The sequence below is a fragment of the Chelonia mydas genome, chromosome 3, assembly GCF_015237465.2.
Source record: "Chelonia mydas isolate rCheMyd1 chromosome 3, rCheMyd1.pri.v2, whole genome shotgun sequence".
Lineage (NCBI taxonomy): Eukaryota > Metazoa > Chordata > Testudines > Cheloniidae > Chelonia > Chelonia mydas.
Window position 1 is genome coordinate 135,908,425 of NC_057851.1, and position 24,017 is coordinate 135,932,441.

The 24,017-nt window shown below is 40.6% G+C and overlaps 1 protein-coding gene across 14 annotated transcripts in view; it reads right to left on the reverse strand.

Moving 5' to 3' along the window:
- The window catches only part of AKT3 (AKT serine/threonine kinase 3), a 261,533-nt gene that overhangs the window by 223,339 nt on the left and 14,177 nt on the right, over positions 1 to 24,017 (reverse strand). For all 14 annotated transcript variants that reach the window (XM_043543356.1, XM_043543358.1, XM_043543354.1 and 11 more), the window contains exon 2: positions 8,013 to 8,167. In XM_043543356.1, the coding sequence (XP_043399291.1) occupies positions 8,013 to 8,058 (46 nt within the window). In that variant the 5' untranslated portion in view covers positions 8,059 to 8,167. The remainder of the gene's footprint in view (positions 1 to 8,012; positions 8,168 to 24,017) is intronic.

Consider the following 24,017-nt stretch of genomic DNA (forward strand, 5'->3'; position numbering starts at 1 on the left):
TAGCTGTGCTGAATAGAATGAATATTCCTGTCTGTGTGTCTTTTTTGTAACTTAAGGTTTTGCTAGAGGGATTCTCTATGTTTTGAATCTAATTACCCTGTAAAGTATTTACCATCCTGATTTTACGGACGTGATTCTTTTTTACTTCTATTAAAAGTATTTTTGTAAGAAAACTGAATGCTTTTTCATTGTTCTTAAGATCCAAGGGTTTGGGTCTGTGGTCACCTATGCAAATTGGTGAGGATTTTTACCAAACCTTCCCCAGAAAGTGGGGTGCAAGGGTTGGGAGGATTTTGGGGGGGAAAGACGTTTCCAAACGATGCTTTCCTAATAAAAATAAACCCAGATAAATGTTTGGTGGTGGCAGTGGAAGTCCAAGGGCAAAGGGTAAAATAGTTTGTACCTTGGGGAAGTTTTATCCTAAGCTGGTAAAAGTAAGCTTAGGAGGTTTTCATGCAGGTCCCCACATCTGTACCCTAGAGTTCAGAGTTGGGAAAGAACCTTGACACAAGCAGATAACTGAGCCAAAATCCTCCCAACCCTTGCACCCCACTTCCTGGGGAAGGTTTGGTAAAGTCTCTGAGCAATCTGAGACTTACTAAATCTAACCTTGTTTGTAGGGTGTGTATACCCAAAGACCTCAATATAGCCCTGGAGTCCTTTAGCATGCGCAGGGACTCATCCGGAGTTCTTGGAAGAGCTTCTGATCATCAAATGGGAAGTATTCAACTGTATTTTGAGACTCTCTTGGGAAGGCCGACAACTGGAGCCACAATGCCCTACATATGACAAATGCTGTGAGGATGGATCTAACAGCAGTGTCTGAGCAACCAAGGACACTAGGAGAGAGGTTCTGGATAATAACTGGCCCTATTTATGATGGCCTGGAAGTTTTCTCTATGCTCCTGTGGAAGATGTTCAATATAGGACTTGTAATTTGTGTAGTCATACTTGGCCAAGATCACCTCATAGTTTGTGATCCAAAATTGAAGGGATACAGATAAGTAGGTCTTTCATCCAAAAAGGCTCAACCTTTTCTGATCCTTTTTATAAGGAGGAAGCCTGGAGTAATGCTGTTTACCCCACTCATTTACAGCATCCACTACCAGGAAATTAGATGGGGAGCAAGAACACAAAAATTCTAAGTCCCTGGTGGGGACATAATATTTCTTAACAGCCTATATACAAGTTGGCAATATGATAACAAGAATTTGCTAAATCCCGGAGTGCTTCATTAAATCGGTAGAGAAACCTGAGTGTGTGCTGCCAAGTGCAAAATGTCCAGGAGATTGTGAGATGAGTCTAACCTGCTCAAGCAATATCTGGAGGGTGTCTGCCATCCTCTTTACAAGGTCCTGGAATTGCCAAAAATTGTCACCCTTCAACAGTGGAGGCACAATTGCCTTGTTTGGAGACAAAGACGAAATAGAGGTTGGATGGGTAGCCTCTTTGGGAACCACAGCCAATGGGAGCTTCCTGCAGGTAGAGGCAGCACACAGAGCTGCCTGGCCATGCCTCCGCCTAGGAACTGAGTGATGGGGACACTGCCACTTCCAGGGAGCCCCCCCCCAGGTAAGCACCATCCAGAGCCCTCCTCACCCCATCCCGTGCCCCAACCCCCTACCCCCTCTACAAACTCTGCTGCTGGGGGGAAGGGGGATGCGGGCGGGGGCCCGAAACGGGTGCGCTTGGCACAGGGTCTGCCTGAGCTGCCCCTGAACCAGGTGCACCGGCCGCTGCAGGAAACACAGAAAGTCACGGAATCAGTGCCTTCCGTGGCAAACTCGCAGCCTTCACAGTAAGCTGAGTAAACACCTACAAAATATGCTGAGACATGCACAAGGCAGACAAGCTAGAGCTTCATCTCAGGCGAAGGAAGTAGAGAAGGAATTGAGGGCGGTTTACCTGTGAAGCCCTCTACACCCTGAAGCACAGCACGAGGTTTCATGGTGTGTGCACGCAGGCTGAATGAACACTTACTAAAAATCTCCTATCAAAGCTCAAGAGGTGCATGTGCATATGACTTGGAGCACCCATATTGACACTACTCGAAGAAGACCTTCTAGATCCACAACACAGACCTCTGCCACTTGAACAAACAGAATAACTGATAGTGGCCACTACTCCTGGAGCTCTCACCCGCACACCTGCCAATATCTCTGCCCAGCAATTAATTCTGCCCCTTAACTCCCAAATCAATTCTGTCCCCACATCAGAAGGGATTTTCTACAACCAGGGCTGAAATCCATCAGGGATATGGAAGTTCTCTTATCTTTGCAAGACTGGCTCCTGTCCAGGCTGAAATCCTGTGATATGTAATCATTACAGGAAGATGAGGCACACATTTTGTCAGTGGGTTTCACAGCTGTTTGCTGGTTGCAGAAAAATGCGGAGAATCAGCAATCCTGGGTCCTAGTCCAGTTTCTTAGGAGAGTACATTTAGTGGTTACACAGACTTTTCTGCCCCAACCCATCCATCCTATCACTGTTTCTGTCCCAGTTCCTCCCTCTCCTTCAGTTCCATGTCCACAGTTGTAACATTCCCTACCTCAGCTCCGTGCCCAGGCCCCATATGCCCTAGCTCCTTGTCAGCCCCCCTCAGTCCCAGTTTTCCACCTCCCAGTCTCCCCATCACCACCTAGTTCCTCATCCCAGCTCCTCATTTTCTCATTAGAATCAGGCTGTTTCCTCTTTCTCCTCCTCATTTCATGGGCACTAGTACAGGAAGCACTAAAAGCAGAGGAGAGAGTGTCTCTCTACTCACAGTTCCAGTTTTCGGCAACTGACCAAGCAATTACAGGAAAAAGTCCTGCTTAGACCCTGAAAACCTGGGATGAAGCATTTTCAGTACAAAAGTAATCTTTGGAGAATATAACTCTCAAAACTCAGAGTATCTGCGAAGCACGTGTAAACTGCAATTTTATTGGATCATAATTCACCCTAATTAAGCCAAAAGTTATCACAGAAATGGCAAAAGGCACATCTCTGACACAAGGGTGACCTCTTCCCAACTTTTGAGACCCTGCTCCAAAGAATGCAGACAGTACAGCTTCTCAATTAAATGGCTATAAAAAATTAAATGTGGGCAGAACAACATTTGTTGAGGTTTCCCCGAGACATCTTCCACTTTTTTAGATTTAACTCACTCTTTCTGTGCCTGGAAATCTCACATTTAAACCCTTCCAATGCCATTGCTATACTGCTGGGTGCGATCTTTGACAGTAAAGCTACACGTTCACAGCAGCACTATGTTGAGATACCCTCCAAGGCCTCTTTGCACTGAACTTCCTGAGAACCCAGTTTGACTCCAGATTTTGTCACTCAGATTTTTATTTGGCATACAGCAAAGCTATGCTGAGTTGATCACACTCAAGGAGTATTGGATGGGTACAGGGCGTACCACACATCCAAAGTTACACAGAAACCTCCTCCTTTATATACATTTACAAATTACATTCCATTTTCTATCCATTGCATTACACGTTTGGGGACTGGCGTGGTTACTTTGTAGGAATCAAACCCTGTACAGAATGCTCTGTCTACGCACTGTCCATGTATGACTTAATCCTTACTTCATCTTTTGTTTCAGGCTTATCTTGTCCATTGTAAATGATTCCCTGGATGTTCCCCCTAATGTTAACATTCTGTGTTAGCTTTCTCACTATATACCTCTCCTAATTAGCACTGACATTCTGCTTCCAGCCAGCTGATCCATTTACCTCACTAATCTTGTCTCCCAAGAAATGAGGCCTCACCCATGTCTAATTACTCATGTCAAGCCAGGCCTACAACATATTTTTCCCTAACCTTGTTCTGAGAAGAGATAAACCATTTTTACTGAAATATTCAAAAAAATTTCAAAGTGAAACAAACAGCATGGAAAATTTCAGCCCAAATGGTTGAAGTTTGCTGAAGTTACAAGCAACTGAAAGTAGAGTCTCATAATGGAAAGCACTGGGCCACCTAACTATAGGCATCGCTATCTATAAACAAGCACATAAAAAGTCACACATTGTTCTAAAATAAATCAAAATGAAGAAAAAAAAAGGTCATCAAAATGTGTTTATTTAGAAAAGAAAGAAATATTAACCAAATTAACAGAAAAATGCCAACTAAAGAGGCCTTGCTTCAAATAATATCACCAGAAATAATTTTGCCGATTTCAAATTCTTAAATACTCAGTAAAATATTAAATTTCATTTTTCATATCCAAGTCCTTTTCTGACCCCAATAGTGAATAAGAAACATACCATGCATTTACAGACTCAATGCCATAGTTGGTGAGACTAAATAAAATTATGGTGGAGGCTTCCTGCTGCCTAATGAACAGTTGATCAGGTTGTCAATTTCATTCATCCTAAGCATATAGTAACTTATCTTTAAAGTCATTATATGAATAAAATTATCAAAACGAAAAGGCAAATATCTACATTAAGCAACTAACAGGAAGGAAATTCAGAATTTAAAGTATGAATTACTGTGAGAACCAAACAAATTATCTTGTGGGTTCCAGACCTGAAAATATGCCTAGTTAGACAAGATTCAGTTTACCACTTCTTTACCTGTAGTACACATTATACATTCCAGAATACAGTTTCTATAAGAGCAGAGGTTCTCAAACTGTGGTCCAAGCTCCATTCAGGTGGTCCGCAGATAGTTCCCTCTAAGGTGCGCGCCTGGGCAGCTGCACACGAGAGAATGAAGGGCCACCCACCTAATTAGTGGAGCCGCGGAGGTGTGGCTCCACTAATTAGGTGTCTGGACCCTGGAGAAGATGTACATGTAAGGTGAAATAGGGGGTAGGTGGGAGAAATAGGGGGTAAGTGGGAGGGGGCAGTGAGACGAGAAGAGGGGGTGGGAATAATTTGGGACGTGCAGGGCTGCAGCAGCCAGAGAAAGAGGGGACTTTCCCCAGCTCCAGGGCTGCAGGAGAGACGGCCCTCCTTCCCAGCCTCAGCTCTGTGGCTGCTGTGGCAGGGGACATACCCCCCTCCTTCCCAGCCCCAGCTCGGGGGCTGCCGTGGCGGGGAAGAGAGGGCACATCCATCGCATTCGAAAGGTAAGACTGCTCATATTAAAATATGAGTTGTGAGCTTTTATTTGTAGAACAAAAAAATGTTAATTAAGATTTTTTTATACAGCGCTTTTATCCAAAGTGCTTTACAATAGTTAGCTAACGGTACAAACAACATTTAGAAAGATCATTAAGTGGTCCACCGAGACCCTCCGCAATTTTCAAGTGGTCCGCAAAAAAAAAAGTTTGAGAACAACTGTATAAGAGGTTTATGATTTTTTTCAGCTTTTCATGGTTTCAGTGACATTTAATAAAAATATGAAGTCACTATGCCAAATGACAGTCTTAGTCTCTGCACGCCATGCTATTTAGACAAACCATCTCATTGCTAAAATTAAAAGGTTATTCAGCACACAATATTCGTGGATTTAACTACATTATGGAGCCAGTCACACCATGATCCAGACAACCTTCTTGCAGGAAGAAGAAATGAGTCTCATTTGGAACTGCGTCTAGTTAAAGGCATGCCCAAAATATAGTAGTATATATCACTGAAATCTTGTTTCAAAGTATTACAAAGGTGATAATACGTGATACAGCTATCCAAGATTTCTAGAGTTTCCCACTTTAAGTAAAATTGATCAGTAAGTGTCTGCAGGAAGGCAATTTATAGCAAGTCCTCTTATTTTGAAATAGAGCTAAATGAAGGAGTCAGATACAAAAATACTCAATCAGTTTACAACTTTTTAATTAGCCTCGCTATATACTTTAGTCCATTGTTGCCTCTTGGTCAAAGTATATAAACAAAAGTGAGACACCACCAATAAATGGAAATTACGCCTCTGATTTACGTATAATTATACTATCAAAAAGCTGACACTGAAATACAAGAGCGTCCAAGCAAGCTAGTACTCCTAACCAGACAAAAAGAGGTATCTTTCTGATTATACCAACATCAGCTCCCCAAATTCTTCCAGCATCAATTCAGATATTCATATTTTTTAGTCTCCCCTACTTATACAAACTGGTGGACTGTGAGCATAAGCTGTTGAGTTTCATATTCATACTAGATAAACAAAGTCTTATTTTGATTCCTTAAGACAATTTAAACAAAAGGATGTTCATTTGGAAACTCTTAAGATAAAAGGTCTTGTTCTTGAAAACAACTGCTAGGATAACCTAAAGGTATTTAAAAAATTAGAAGCCAAAACTATGTTTCTGTTATCAGCAAATTATTTTACTGTTCTTCAGTTACTTTTACTTCTTACTACTTTTTTTAGTTGTGCTTTATCTTTGCTGTAGTTTTGCCAGATATACAGTCATTAAATTTGTTGTAAATAAGAAAATACTCACGATATAAAAATAATAGGAAAAATGTTTTTAAGAAACCTTACTATAGTCATTAAAAAGGAAGTCATGGAGCAACACTAATTATGTGTCTTCTTTACTATCACTTGACTCTAATGCAGTGGTTCTCATACTGTGAGTCAGGACCCCAAAGTGGCTTAGACTTGCTGGGGCCCCGGGCTGAAACCAAAACCCCACCGCCCGAAGCTGAAGCCCCAGGGCTTCAAGGCTCAGGTTACAGGCTCCCTGCCTGGGGCTGAAGCCACTGGGCTTCAACTGTGCCTTCCCCTCCCCCCAGGCAGATGGGCTCGGGCTTTGGCCCTACCACCTGGGGCTGAGGGGCTTGGGAGGGCTCAGGCTTCAGTCCCCCCTCCTGAGGTCATGTAACAACTTTTATCGTCAGAAGGGGGTGTTGTGGTACAATGAAGTCTGAGACCCCCTGCTCTAATGTGTATTTTCTTCCAAGTGAGATAAAAGAACTTATGGGCTGTAAGCATTGATTTTAACTGGAAGCTGCCATAGACTTGTGTAAACTGGGGCAAAGGGCAAAGATGCCAAAGTCAAAACTTAGGAAACATTTTTAAAACTACACACTTTAGTACTACAAATAGCTATAAACTTAGGACTGATCTAAATATCCCCAAGCATGTATTAGTTCCCATCCTACTCAACCTGGCCACGTACATATATACACTACTACCCATGTACACAACACAGTAAAGATCTTTAACAACATATTCGGCATGGGAGCAGAAAAGCATTTTTGTGACAGAAAAGTTAAGCTTTGGACAAATCAGGCAATCCTCTCCTAAAGTGACTCCTTTGGGTTACTTACAAAATGAAGTTTGTAACTGCTAACAGCTACCAATTAAGTTATAATTCATTAAAAAAGGATCAGACAGAAAAAACTAAGTATCAGCTTTAAACAGTCAGTTATACTTTAACCGATATGTGTGCTGAATTTAATTTGTAAAACAAAAATTAGTGAGATTAAATTGAACAGAAGTACATCTCTCAGTCTAAACATTTTTGAAGGCATTGTTTTCACATGCAGTACCAATCAACTAAATGCCCAATCTTGCTCTGGACACATTTTAGTATTAAGAAAATAATTTTAAACTGGCCTCCATGACAGAGATATTTGTTCCCAGATCAGCAAAAAAGTAAACTTTGTAAAAGAAAATGTTTCTTAAAAACGAAAATAGCACAACTCTAAATCAAAGATCAAGCACACTAACATTCCTCAATCTGTTACATCACTCAATGACCGATTATAAACAGTCAACCCAAAAGCTAAATTTAATTCAATAAATACAAAATTGCTCTTTATTTTGGAAAACATTTGTAACTTTATGCACATGGGCCCCAGTTCAGCAATACAGTTAGGCACATTGACTTCATGCAAATAGTCCCATTGACTTTTGCAGGACTCCTCACATATATACTACTAAGCACGTGCCTGTTTGCACGATCAAGGTGTGAGTCCCCATGTAGTCTGGATTGTCGCATTAAGAGAGAGAGAATACTTGCTATTAACTGGGAAACAACATTACAGCAAAGTATTAGTCTTTTCATATTCCCAGCTGCACAATATCATTACTGATAGAGTGCTACACTTTAGAAGAATTTTCTGTTTATATTTGGAACTTACCCCTCTTCTGAACCCAGCCTTCTTTCACAATGGTAACATCGCTCATGATGGCTCCACTCTGAGCCCTCAATTCAGAGAAAAGTTCTCTTGCGTTATCAGCTTGAACGTTTGGCTTCTCTTATGCTGCCCTTCCCAATCTCTACTGAGGAGTCAGCCTGGAAGAAAGTATTAGAGAAGGAATGAGAAAAGAGTTAAATTCTAACAGATAAGTCTTTACAAATGTCTCCCACTGATTGACCCATATTAAAAAAAATGTGCCTGTTAAAACAATTTTTGAATAGCACTATAAAGAAAGTACTTCTCTGGTCTTATGGCAGGTTTCAACAGCAAACATAACTTTCAACTAAAATACAGTTGTTGCAAACAATGTTAAATAAACTATTATCACCTACACCAGGGGTCGGCAACCTATGGCACGCGTGCCAATTTTTAATGGCACACTGCTGCCTGCCAGGTCCCAGCCGCCGGCCCCACCCAGCCCACTGCCAAACCCAGGCCGGGACCCCGGCAGGCAGCAGTGAGCCATTAAAAATCCCGCCTGCCCCAGCCTGCTCTTCTCCCCACCCCACCCCCATGGGGGCAGGGTGAAGAAGCCTGGTCCTGCCGGCTGCTGCTGCAGGGCAGGCAAGCTCCCCCCCTCCACAGCCTCTTCTGCCAGCGTGCTGCGTTCCTGCCCCTCCTCCTCTCCCTCCCTACCGCCGATCAGCTGATGGCCCTTGCAAGGGAGGGGGAGAAGCTGAGCCGCAGAGCGCTCTCTGCTCCATGGAGGAGGCAGAGAAGTGGTGGGGACGGGGCCTTGGGGGACGGGGGTGGAATTGGGGCATATCCCCTCCAGCCCCCTGCCGTTAGCCACTCTGGACGGAGGGCTGGAAGCGCCCCCAGGACCCTAGCCCACACCCCCAGCCCTCTGCCCTGACCTCTGCACCCCCCCCCCACAACCCCAGCCCTCTGCCCTGACCCCTGCACCCCCCATGACCCCAGCCCTGACTCCAGCACCCCCCCACACATACCCAGTCCCCCCATGCCCTGACCCCTGCACCCCCCACACATACCCAGTCCCCCCATGCCCTGACCCCTGCACCCCCCCACACACATCCCAGCCCCCGCCCTGACCCCTGCACCCCTCTACGACCCCAGCCCTGACTCCAGCATCCCCCACACACCCCAGCCCCCTGCGCCCCCCTCATACACACCCCAGCCTCCTGCCCTGATCACTGCACCCCCCATGACCCCAGCCCCAACTCCTGCACCCCCCCATGCCCAGCCTCTCCACACCCCATGCCCTGACTCTTGCACCCCCCACATTCCCACCCCCACCCTGAGCACCAAACAGGAGCTCCTGCACACACCCCCACACACATTCCCACCTGCACCCCTTGCACCAAATGGGAGCTGCCCTGGTAAGCACTCCACACCCAAACCTCGTGCCCCAACCCTGAGCCCCCTCCCTCATTCTAGCTCCTGGCCAGACCCTACACCCCAACCGGCTCCTTCACCCCCAGCCACGTGCTCAGTGCACTCCCACCCTGAGCTCAGTGCAAAGAGAGAGAGAGGAAGAGAATGGGCTAGAACCAGGGAGAAGGTAGGTACCCACTCTATGTGGGCAGGGCCAGGATCCCAGACCGGCAGCGGGCTGAGTGGGGCCAGCAGCCGGGACCCTGGCTGGCAGCAGCCGGTGGACGGAACCCCATACCGCCAGCCCCACTCAGCCCGCTGCTGGTCTGGGGTTCTGGCTGCCAGCCCCTTGCCAGCCAGGGTCCTGCCACAGGCCCAGCTCAGCCTGCTGCCAGCCTAGGTGAACAGAACCCCAGGCTGGCAGCGGGCTGAGCAGGCCGGCGGCATAAGATCAGCATTTTAGTTTAATTTTAAATGAAGCTTCTTAAACATTTTGAAAACCTTGTATACTTTATATACAACAATAGTTTAGTTATATAATATATAGACTTATAGAGAGAGACCTTCTAAAAAACGTTAAAATGTATTACTGGCACACGAAACCTGAAATTAAAGTGAATAAATGAATACTCGGCACACCACTTCTGAAAGGTTGCCGACCCCTGACCTACACCAACTGTAGACTACAGAGTTCTGTCCATGTTTGGAATGCAATTAAAGGAGACTGTCAATGGCTGGACCTACAGCACCTTTCCCTGTTTTCAGATGTTATCAGTGTCCATGTAATTCATAAGTGGTTTTATTTTTAAACTTTCAGTGCTCTTATTTTCTGTTTTTTATTTATTTAAAATAAAGTGCCAGATGTACAGCACTCATGAAAAACTGCAAGAGATCGTATACCATGCATATACATTAGAAGAAAAGTTATTTAAAGAAATATTTCAGTCTGAAACCAGTTAGGCATTATAAATGAGAGGTTATTTTTCCATGATTGCTGAAGTCTGCTTTAACTGATTTGTAATTTTAACAAATAAGGTTATAGAAATATTTTGATACCCTACCCAGTCCAAATCCTAAAAACACTTCAAAGATAAAGTAACTAACAGAATCATATTGTCTACAAAACACCTCTTCTGTAAAAATAAAAAAAATAAATAAATAAAGAGCATAAAAACAGATAAAAAGCCTCTTAAGAGTGGACATTAGCCAAAAGGGTATAATTTTAGGGCATGCAGAAGTACATATCTTCCCACAACTTTCAACCCAGTTTTTTAATCAGAGGTGGGTAAACTACAGCCCAGGGGCTACATCCGGCCCCAAACATTTTAATCCAGCCCTTGAGCTCCCGCCGGGAAGTAAGGTCTAGGGCTTGCCCCGCTCCGGCGCTCCAGCCAGGGAGCAGGGTTGGGGTCTTGCCGCACTCCGCACGGCTCCCGGAAGCAGCAGCACATCCCCACTCCAGCTCCTACATGTTGGGGCAGCCAGGGGGCTCCGCACACTGCCCCCACCCCAAATGCCACCCCTGCAACTCCTACTGGCCAGGAACCGCAGCCAATGGGAGCTGCAGGGGCGGTGCCTGCACACAGGGCAGAGCGCACAGCCACCCGGCCGTGCCTCTGCATAGGCGCCGGAGGGGGGGATATGCCACTGTTTCTGGGAGATGCTTGAGGCAAGCGCCGCCTGGAACCTGCCCCACCTCTGATCCTCTTCGCACCCTCCAAACCCCTCAGTCCCAGCCCAGAGCACCCTCCTGCACCCCCAACTCCTCATCCCCAGCCACACCCCAGAGCCCTCATGCCCTTCTGCACCCCAAACCCCAATTGTGTGAGCATTCATGGCCTGCCATACAATTTCCATACCCAGATGTGGCCCTTGGGCCAAAAAGTTTGCCCACACCTGTTTTAGACGGTAGGGTAGAACTGACCCTTATATCCAGAAGTGTTGCTGTCAGAAGCCACACTGTTTACTCCTAAATACCTCCCTCCACAAGCTGCACCATATTACAAGAGAGAGACTAAACCAAGGGTGGGGGAGAGATATACACTTTTTGTTTATACATTTTTATATATTTTTGTTTTATAAAACATTACTATCACTCACACTTAGTACATAACTCTGTGAATGTAAATGTGTGATAGAACCGTACACTGCATTGCTACTCAAAGCCAGTTGGGAAAGTGAAGGGGGACAATATTGTCTGTTCAACCAGCAATTTGTCCGTTCCAACGTTTGGTTCAAAATTATACCACTGTAAATAACTTACATATACAGTTGCATGTTATTTATTATTTGATTTTTATTTCCTTTGTATAGATGCTGGAGGAAAGGTTATGTTTGGATGGATATTGTGCTGTAAAAAATAAAATCTGTCATAATGACAAATATATTCCTTATATATCAATTTATGATATGATAATATATAAATATCAAGTTTAACATTTTATGTTTTTCATGTGCTGTTTTTCAGAAATATACAGGTGGATTTTTATTTTTTAATTTTCTTTTGTTCAGATACTACAATCATTGCTGTACACTATAAGGCCCAAATCCTGCAAACTCTTACACTTGTGCTTAAATCTAACCATATATACAAAAGCGCTGGATCCCATATACACTCTAGAAAAACACCTAAAACAGAAAGATTTTGTTTGGTTTGTTTGCACTTTTACAGATGGCTTCATTTAATTGTAAGAATTTTCTTTTAAGGTCAAGACAACAGAAGCCTCATCAGCTGACTCAAGGCTTTTAGATGCTGTTCTGAAAATGTTCATATCTTCAAGCATTTAGGTTTCATTTTAGGTATTATTTAGTGTGATAAAGAGGATATATAGTTTTGTATTTCTGCAGCATTAACCTTATTAAACAAAGTTTATAAGTGATTTTCCTAGGTTATTTTATGGTTTTGTACATGGCTCATGAGTTTTAATTTGTGCAATTCAGATTAGAGTTTTAAAATTACCACTGTCTGAGAGAAGAGAAAAACTATTAAGACATAACATTGTACATACAAAAAATATTTTTCAGGAAAACTCTGACTCCAGTTTCACTCTCACAGTAGACTTCGTCTATTCTTTAAGAAGACTGAGAAGCCATTATTACTACTACAATAAATAATAATCACAGTTATATGTAATATATCTTCTCATACGAGATCTCCATTATTAGAGGTTGGCAACAATGGCAGCCTATTCTGTACAACCCCCTGCTCATCTCTTTGTGAGCCAAAAGTCCTTTTGATCCACCCAGGATACCATAGTGTCCCATCCAAGATCTTTTTCTTTTTCTTCCTCTTTTTGTTCAGCCATCAACTTTCCCTTTCAGGGCCTGCAAACATGCATCACCTGCTGACTTCCTTAAAAAATGTGCCCTGCAAATCAAACCTTTCTTTTCATACGATCTCTGACTAGTATTTGCTGAGTTCCTATTGCCAATACTTTTTTCACTGGTTACATGGTTTATCAATATTTTCAAAATTCTTTTATAACCACATAATTTGAAGGACTGTAGTTTGATTGTTTGAATGTCCACGTTTCACAGTCGTAATTTAACACCGACCATATGTAAGTTTTTAACAGTCAGAATTTAGTCCTGAGATGTGTGTCCCTTCTCATCAAATGTTTATTGTTCCAGAATATCTCTTTTGCTTTTGCTGTTCTGGTGCTGACTTCAGGATCCAAGCTCCCATCTTCTGTAATGATGCTTCCTCAGTAGCAATAATTTCTCACTTGCTGTATGGCTGTGTCACTCACTGGAATCTTGCAGGTCTTCCCAGGATCCTTGCACACCACCATAGTTTTTGTCTTCTCACATTCAACTCTAGACCATATTCTTTGCCATATTCATCTATAATCTCTACTAACTTCAAATGACTACCTTCTGAATCAGCCAACAGCACTATGTCTCTTGCATAGCAAATGTTATTAACCTATTTTCCATTTATCTTAAACCTTCCTCTACTAATTTAATCAAACACTCACTATAAATGTTGAATAAAGTCACTGACATTATACAACCCCGTCTCTCACATTTGCATCTCCCATTACAATTGCCTTCTGATTCCAGTATAGTTTTATTACTCAGAGTTTTTGTATCCATCAATCCCTAAAGCTCTAAATATGTTGAGCAATTTGTAGTGATCGATTCTGTCAAATACCTTTTGAGGTCAATAAAACACAAATATCATAGAATCATAGGACTGAAAGGGACCTTGATAGGTCATCTGGTTTAGCACCTGAACTCATGGCAGGACTGAGTATTCTATACAGGTGTTTATCTAACCTGCTCTTTAAAATCTCTAATGAGGGAGATTCCACAACCTCCCTAGACAATTTGTTCCAGAGCTTAGCCACCCTGATAGTCAGCAAGTTTTTCTTAATGTCCAACCTAAACTGTCCTTGCTACAATTTAGGACCACTGCTTCTTGTCCTACCCTCAGGGGTTAGGAATAACAAAATTATTCTCCCTCCTCCTTGTAACAACCTCTTAGGTACTTGAAAACTTATGTACCTCCCACCCCCAGTCTTCTCTTCTCCAGACTAAACAAACCCAATTTTTTTCAATCTTTTCTAGACCATTTTTGTTCCTCTTCTCTGAGCTTTCTCCAATTTGTTCACAGCTTTCCTGAAATGTGGCACCCAGAACAGGACATAATACTCCATTTGAGGCCTAATCAGTGCGGAGTAGAGTGGAAAAATTAGTTCTCATGTCTTGCTTACAACACTCCTGCTAATACATCTCAGAATGATGTTTGATTTTTTGCAACCGTGTTACACTGTTGATTCATACTTAGCTTATGACCCTCAGATCCCTTTCTGCACTACTCCTTCCTGGACAGTCATTTCCCATTTTGTATGGGTGCAACTGATTGTTCCTTCCTAAGTGGAGTACTTGGCATTTGTCTTTATTGAATTTCATCCTATTTACTTCAGACCATTCTCTAGCTTGTCCAGATCATTTTGAATTTTAATCCTACCCTCCAAAGCACTTGCAACTCCTCCCAGCTTGGTATCATCTGCAAACTTTATAAGTACTCTATATGCCATTTTCTAAATCACTGATGAAGATATTGAACAGAACCGGACCCAGAACTGATCCCTGTGGGACCTCACTCAATGTGCCCTACCAGCTTGACTGGGAACCACCGATAACTACTCTGTGGGAATGGTTTCCAACCAGTTATGCACCCACCTTACAGTAGCTCCATCTAGATTGTATTTCCCTAGTTTGTTTATGAAGAGGTCATGCGAGATAGTATCAAAAGCATTACTAAAGTCAAGATATACCACATCTACCACTTTCTCCCTATCCACAAGGCTTGTTACCCTGTCAAAGAAAGCTATTAGGTTGGTTTGACCTGATTTGTTCTTGACAAATCCATGCTGACTGTTACTTAGCACCTTATCCTCTCGGTGCTTTCAAATTAATGGAGCAAATAATTAAGCAATCATCTTTCTGGGTACATTAACTGGTCTGCAATTCCCTGGGTTATCCTTATTCCCCTTTTTATGGATGGGCACTATATTTGCCATTATCCAGTCTTCTGGAATCTCTCCCGTCTTCCATGACTTTTCTAAGATAATCGCTAACGGCTCAAACCCCTCAGTCAGCTCCTTGAGTATTCTAGGATGTATTTCATCAGGCCGTCGTGACTTGAAAACATCTAACTTGTCTATGTAATTAACTTCTGCAACTGAAAACAGTTATATATTGATACCGCTCACTTCATTCTCTTTATCAAATTATTCAGATTATTTGTATTTCTCAGACATTTGTATTTCTCAGATAATCTGCATTTCTTTTTCATCATTTTATTTAGTCTTCCATATTCCCCTTTTTCTGTTATCTATCTTTGTGCTTTTACTTTCCTTCTTTCATCCATCAGAACAAGGATTTCCTCTGTTACCCATGGGTTTTTCTTAGCTATTAAACTTCTTCCCTACTTATTTATCTGCAGCTTCTTTAATAGCATCTCTCTGACATTCCCAGGTCACTTGATCTTTGTTGTCATTCATTTGTTTGCAAGTGACTTTCTATCTCATCATTCCATTGAGCATCCTGGTTAGCTTTTGATTTTCTGTTAATTTTTCAGTTTGATATTAATATTCAGTTTTTATATTGTGTTATTAATATATATACACACACACAGGTTTGAAAGGGTTAGATTTTTACCAGTAAATGTCAGTAGAAGTCAATTTTACCATACACACACAAACCAACAAAAAAAAAAATAGTTCCATCAATAATCAAAGTTTATAGATAAAGAAAAGTGCTGCTGGAGAACTGATTAGTGTTTTATTTAAGGATATTTAATTTGTATATTTTGACATGTGATACTGACGATTTGTGTTTTAACAGTTATAAATCTCAACATCTACTGTCATTAAATAATTATTGTCTGACTCTTCCCACTGTCTGACTCCACCCCCATAAATTCCCACAAATGTGAAAATTTAAATAGATTTTTTTTTAAAAAAATCAGAAAAAATGCTAAAAATAAACTATTATCCACTGAAAACATAAAAAATAAAAATAATTCTGCCAAGCCAATATATAAACAAGTTAAAACTGCAATGTACATGCCTACCATGGGTTATTTATAGTTATTTTTTCACCCTTTCTGAGAGTTTAACATATTTTCCATTTCTTGTAGGTAGGTGGGTGTGTGTAATAAATTAAATAGTTTATTTTAGTTGGTGTGTAAGGTTTTCCAAAAGTGGCTAGTCTCTATAATAATTTCAGAGATAATCTTTTATACTGTGATGTAGCAATAATCTTCTATTCCTATACAGAGATCATTAAGTATAGTTAGTGTGTGCACTCTGTCACCTGAATGTTTGAATAAAAAGAAAATGTATGCTGAAGAATACCACGGTTTCGCCACGAATGTTGATTAAGTTAGCATCAGTTAGAAGCAGATGCTGACAGATGGGCAATATATTATTTCTTTACTGATAAAGTGAACAAATATCACAGTAACCTCAAAGTGTATGCCTGTGGGATCCTCCCCACCTAAATACCTTGCAACACTTCAACCAACAGAACTGAAATTCACAAAATGAACTGGATAAGAAGATAATTGACTGAATTACCTCGAGCATCACAGTATTACTTAAGAATTGCCTAGACTGTTTATGGGACCCTGACATGGGTGGATTTGATTTAAATCACTAGTCAGGAAGACTCGATTTAATCATCGATTTCTACATAAAAGTGCATTCTTGTTGGTTGTTATAACAATACATATTCTTCACAACTCAGAGATAGATGTAGGTTTCATTTTTAGAAGGTACACACTATACATTTTTAAAGTGATTTATTTAGAAAACTTTTCAGATTAGTTTTACAGCTCTATCAGAAAATGAATGATTGTTTGGTTATTTCATTTACCAAAGGTAATTGAAGCAGATATTTATGAAGTCATTGGGAGGTGAACTATCATTAATATTTGGAGGATTTTCTTGCCATGCTGTATTAGGAGGAGAACATCACCAGACAGACATTTAAATTGTTTTATTTAATTAAAAAACAAGTTAAGTATTCTGGATTTTTTTTCCTCAACAGCAAACATATAATATTTTAACAAAAAAGCCTATGAATTTTTGAATTTAGTTAAACATTCAAGTTTTTTAAAATCAGATTTGTTTTTGTTAAAATTGTTTTTAACTAAAATAGTTAAATGAAATTTAAAAAAAAAAATCAAATCAACTGTGTCAGCCAGGTCAACATGAGAAACTGAAAATACTGGCTTCTGCAGCTAACTTAGTCGTCTTCACCTTCATTTTCCTGTTTGCCCATAATCTGGAAAAGAAAAACAAGCTTTCCTGGTTTTTCAGGTCCCAAACGATTTCTCAGTTTGGAATGAATTAGTCCAAAGGAAGAAAATATTCTTCTACACCGGCAAAAGAAGCTACTGCTGTTAAAAGTGAGATTATCACTTCAACAGTCTCTGAATCCAAGTGCTTATGTGACTTCCACCAGTTCACTGATGTGACTTTCTTTAAATCATCATCAACGAACATCTATTTCTTGAATGGTTCACCCTTAGCGCTGAAGTTTATTATAGTTGGCATTATGGAGGGATGATTGCTGGATGTCCATGTCATAGCCATCTCCTCTTCTTCAGCAGTTAAGGTTTGACCCTGGTACCGAGCATTGAGAATATCTGCAAGAAAATGAGCTGGAGATAGTGCTTGTCCCATTTTTTTTTTTTTTTTAATGCTTGTAATTTAACTCTGTCATTGCATATTTCTGTTTATAAGATCTCAGTCAGTTCCTTCCAAATTTCAACAGTGTCAGCAATAAAACAGCTATTTCCCTGCATTTTGTTCAAGGCTACAGAAATAAGCTTCAGGGTACTCAGCATCTGTTCAACATTTCTCTTAAGCCCGATTTTGAGAACTTTGGCTGTGACAGTGCCATTTATTTTTTCACGATTTTGTTCACTAACTGTCATCAGATTAGGCCAGTTCTTGATATAGTGCTCAAAACAGTCCACTACTGAGTTCCATCGCATGTCTTGTGGGAGAGTTAGCTTGGTTCCTCCCACTTTTTTCAGAGCAGCTGCTGCAAAGTGGTTGTTACGGAACTATTTTGCAATTTCAATAGCATTAGCCTTTATTTCTGGAACACCGAAGTCTTTGGCTAGGAGGTGCATCAAATGAGCACTGCAATTGTATGTTATTAGCTTGGGACTCTCTTCCCAATAATTTCTCCTCATCTTGGATACATTTGCAGCATTGTTGGTGACCAAGCTGCGTACTAGACATTTGAATTTTTTCCCCACAGTTTGTTATAGCTCTTACTGCTACTTCTTGTAAATATTTGCTCTGTGTGCATTTCCTGATGTATCACTGGCAGATAACTCTGAAACTATAGAAAATGATGGTGATCTTGAAGGTGGATAGTCTTCAGAATCCTGTACGTTGAGGGAGGATTCTCCTAAACCAAATAAGTCAATGCAGTTATTTAATTATTACCACCATACTGCTCATTTAGTATTACTCATTACATTCACTGACACTCAGTACTACTTTAAAGGTGAAATTATAAAAGGAAGATCTGCCTATTTCAGTTATTTATTTTTTATCACAACTGCATCTAAAATGATAGTACCATAGAGTAACAACTATATTTTTTGCTCAAACATTAGAATTCAAAATTAGTCGAGAAGGAAGACAGGCAGTCCTTGAGAAAGAAGTATGAAATAAAGAAGTTGACCAACCTGAAGATCCTGCATGTTCAGACATGTTCATCATCTTCAATGCAGCTTCCTCCTGAGAAGGAACACTTCTCATGATGTTGTTTCATTCGGGCAGCCAGGCCTTCCATTTCTTTGTTGCAGTGTTTGCATTTTGCGCACATGCCCGTCTTACCCACAGGTAGAGGAACTTCATTAAAATATTCCCAAACTGGGTCTCTCTTATGGCGTGCTGCCATTATAGATTTTCCCTTCTAGTGAGAGAATGATATAGTAGATCTCAAATCAATGAAAGCTACACTCAGAAAGACCTCAAGACTTCTGGAATATGCTCCTCCAAACAGTTTCACTTTTGTTTCTACTGCCTGTCCCTCCCTTCTCACATTTATCTCCAGACATCTCCTTTTCCAGATCTAATCCACCCCTAACAATCTTCTATTCATTGAACTTTTTGAAACTTTGCACTTTCAGCGAGGTAAGGGATTGACTCTGTGTACACAAATTTGAGAGGGACAATAGGGTTGAGGTCTGTTATTTCTCACCTCTATATATTATTTATTTTAAAACATTTTTGGTGTTAACATGTATGTTATCTCTGGAGACACAAATCCACATTTTGAGAACTGCAAAACTAAGCATCTCTGATGCTATCTGCTAGACTGAGCACTGAGTCCCACCGGGTAGATAGAAAGATTAACCTAACTAATCTATACAGAAGCCCCTGGAACCCCATAAAATTGGGTCCCTAATCCATTAACTATTCGAACTCATTTACAAAACTTTTCTTAAAACATTACATGAATATATTGTCTCATACTACAGAATTAGAATTTATAATCCCTATTCCATGATGAGATATCTTTGAGCTGTAATGTAACAATTAAAATTATCTTTAGATAGGTTGTTTCCTCAAAAAGCATTTTATCAAAAAATCCAATTTTTTTTATTTATTTTAAAAAAATCATTGATTTTTATCCACCCTGACTATAACCTTTAGTCCTGGATACAACAATTGTTAATAACTTTGCTTAACAAAAAGTAAACTCTTCAAACAAATCATAATTATATGTGAAGTTAGAGGAGATAGTAAACAAGTTAATATTAAGCTCGAGAAATTAAAATAAATGTACAGTAAGATCAAATTTCAAAGGGGCCATTTTAAGATATTTGTAGCTTTAAACCCCATTTATTAAATTTTGCTGAAACTTTGTGAAAACATTTTACTTACTCTGAAACTAAGCCTGTAAAACACAGATTAGATTTTCAAGAGTTACTTGGGACCAGGGATGTCAAAATTGATCTTATTGTGAAACTTCATTTAAAACATATCTGTTCAGAAACACACTCTCTCTCGAATATGCAATGGGGGGCTTTTAGGACCATACGGAGTTCATTAGAGAAAAGTAGGATGCAATGTGCTATTTACAAATAAGAGCCTTGTCTATACTGGAACTTCACCTATTTCAAGAGGCCCAATAATAATGTTCCATTTTGTAGCATACACAGGACCTTCATTTTGTTCCCAAACAACTCTGTAATTTGGTCAGTCAACAACTCTGATGTTCCCCAACACATCTGACGTTCCAGAGTAGCTGGATACTGAAAGGATCAGATGAACATAGTCACCTATAGTCACTTTCACTGTTCCCAGTACAGTAATTTTCCCATTTTTGTAGGTCTGTCTGATAGCAAGAGATGAGTAAAAAAAGCTTTTTACAGTGTTTGGACAAGAAACCATAATTCTACCAACACTGACAGGGACTGAGGGTGGACTAAACTTCAATTTTAAATATTCTGAATGGGATGACAGTTTATTTGATCACACTGAGGGAAAGTGATAGTTTGAGTTTGAAAAGGAGTGTGGTGCTAGTAAATAAGACAATATATTACGGGGTATATTGAACATACAATAATACAAGAAAATGGGAGCTAAAATACAGTATATACAAAATAATGAATATAACAGGGCAACATTTAGGTGAAAAAATATTTTCTTCCTAGGATATTAAAGTTTTTCCAGACCCCACTAAACTATGGTTTTTTGTTTGTTTTAATTTACAGTTAGAAAAAGCAACGTATTATATCATATTTCTTAAGGAAATGCATCTTTCCTAGAAGAACAATTTTAAATGAAAGATATGATCGGGCATGTGCTTGCTGACCTAGGAGCACGTTTTAAAATACAATTTCCTTGTATTCACAAAACGTCGCAATGGCAGACAAAAATAATTGAAAGTTATGAAGGTAAGATGGCTTGCAGCAAGAAGAACTTCAAGGACAAATATTAACTTTAGCCATAACAGATATAACCCACACATTTCTGTGTATATATTGTTAATGATACTCAAAACATAACAAATACTGGGAATTTTAAATAGCAATGACAGTACCATAGTTGCTAGCATCCTAGAATGTAAGTTTATTTAACAAAACAAGCAAACTCAGTGCATGAAGGAACTAGCATTAAAGGCCTCTTGCAGGCCAACTGCTCCCTAAAAAGGAAGAATTTACCTTATATTCTTCCATTGCTGGAAAATATATCAGAATGGATTGGGTTGTGTCTCCCTGCAACAGCAAGAACTTTTACAGACAAATTTCCTCCAGTGCTGTAACAGCAAATCATGCACATGATATATCATACGCACACACAGGAACCTATTCTTTGATACATTTGACGATGCAAGTTCAACTTTTAACTCCAACAAGGTAAATAATTTTTGAATCATATAAAAAAAAAAAAAGATTCAGCTTCAGAACCAATGAGGATAACATTTCCCCTCTCTGCTTTCGGATGCTATGAAACCAGTATTAAGGGGTTACATTCAGCTATTCCACATGCAATGAAAAATCTAACATTTCATTTTTTAAATTAAGTTTCTAGCCCGTATGACTGCAAAAACATACTTCCAAACATGAATTAAGTATCAACTGATGCAGTGCTGTCTTAAGAATGGACCACACAGATAGTGCTAGAGGCTCTGGTGCCAGAGCTTTCTCAAGCTGAAGATGAACGAAAAGTGACCAGTGTCTTTTTAGCTTTCATTACTACTATTCACAACTCTCAGAGCAGTCAAACTGACAAGAATCAGGTCAATTATACTCTGCTGCTGCATAGGAAAGATAAGAGCAGCTAAAAACATAAGCACTGAAACTATTCACCAAAGAGAGAACTTAAAAATAGAGCCTGGGAAGGGCAAAGAAGCTTCCATGGACCACTGTAGCAGTCTGTAAAAAGAAAAGGAGTACTTGTGACACCTTAGAGACTAACCAGTTTATTTGAGCATGAGCTTTCGTGAGCTACAGCTCACTTCATCGGATGCATAGCATATCGTGGAAACTGCAGAAGACATTATATACACACAGAGACCATGAAACAAAACTTCCTCCCACCCCACTCTCCTGCTGGTAACCTGCTGGTGTATATAATGTCTTCTGCAGTTTCCACGATATGCTATGCATCCGATGAAGTGAGCTGTAGCTCACGAAAGCTCATGCTCAAATAAACTGGTTAGTCTCTAAGGTGCCACAAGTACTCCTTTTCTTTTTACGAATACAGACTAACACGGCTGTTACTCTGAAACCTGTAGCAGTCTGGTACCTCTAGAAGTTATGATGGAGTGTGCTCTTTCTCCCTCCTAGAAATAAGAGAGGTTAGGGAGCTTCAAATTTATCAGACACCTAATAAGCAGACTGCTACAAAACATGAAGGCACCAAACAAGAGCCTAGGAAAGGGACAGTATCCTGGTAGAAATCCTCCCCTTTCCCAGAAGGAAGGGATAGCTGGATAAGAAAAGGGAGATAATGTTGCCAGCGCAAACAAAACAATTTTGTCCCCTTCTGCACATACTCTCACAAAAACATAAGCTCCTACCCTCACGTAATTTTGGAGCAGAGAGACAGAGATTCAGGGCGAGACTCACAAAAGGGACTTAGACATTACAATGCTGAACCTTATTTTAGGCACTCTACTGCATAATAGAATCCACAGCCCACCGTTAGGCACCCAGACTCCCTGTACAATGAACAGGGAGTTAGACACTTAAGAATGGGATCCACAAAAGCCAGAATGCTGAGCAGGGAGCCTCTTAACCTATCCAACAGGAAATGTCACCTAATCCCCGCCCCTCAAAGGGAGCCACGTGCTGGGCCAGAGAGAGGTGCCTCCCTCTGCTCAGGATTCACACCTGTGAACTCTCTCGAAGTTAGGTGCCTATGCCCCTTCTCACAAACAAACAATAAAAAGGGTGGTGGTGCTTCCCTTATGAACTTCAGCCTCATGGTTACAGCATCAAGCAGGATGTGGGGAGACAGGTTCAATCCTCCTCTCTGCCTGATTTAGATCAGGAATTTCAACCCACACCTTTCAGGAGAGTGCCCTGATTCTGGGGAACATCTCTCACAATCTCTCCTGTTGAAGGAGATACAGTTTGTATAAATAAATATTAATCTAACCAGATAAGAGTGAGAATAAAGCCAGGAATTGTACAAAATTGATAAGAGTAACAATCTATGGCCAACAGAGCTCAGGACAATAAGTAGTTTTGGTTTTGAGATTTTTTTTAAAAATGTATAACAGACACAAGAAGGATCCTAACACAGATACTGATCCATTACTAAATGAAAATGGTAGAACTGTCAATAATAATGCAGAAGAGACATAAGTGTTCAATAAATATTTCTGGTCTGTATTTGAGGGGGGGAAAGATGACTTAATTATATCTCATGGTGAAAAAACATTTTCCATTCCAATAGTAACTCAGGAAAAAGTTAAACAGCAGAAATAAGCAGGTCTGGATAATGTGCATCCAAGAGTTTTAACAGAGATGGCCAAGAAGCTTGCTGGACGATTAATTATAGAAATGTAGGCCTAGAAGGGACCTTGAAAGGTCATCTAGCCCATCCCCCCATGCTGAGACAGGACCAAGTATCTCTAGACCATCCCTGACAGGTGTCTAATCTGTTGTTAAAAACCTCCACTGATAGGAATTCCACCACCTTGCCTTGGTAACCTATTCCTGCACTTATCCAACCTAAATCTTCCTTAGTTCAAATTAAACCAATTACTTCTTGTCCTATCTTCAGTGGACATGGAGAATGTCTTAACAAGACAGTGATCAATGTATCTGAAGACTTATCAGGTCTCCCCTTCGATCTTCTTTTCTCAAGACTAAACATACCCAGTTTTGTTTTTTTTAAAATGTTTCTTCGGAAGTCAGGTTTTCTAAATATTTTATCATTTGTGTTGCTCTCTTCTGGACTCTCTCCAATTTGCCTCATATTTCTTAAAATGTGGTGCCCAAAATTGGACACAAAACTGCATCTGGGAGCTCACCAGTGGCTAGCTTGGGCATCAATGCTCCCCATGGCAATGAGGCCTCAGCACCAATGTACACTGAGACTATGCTGCTGGGGG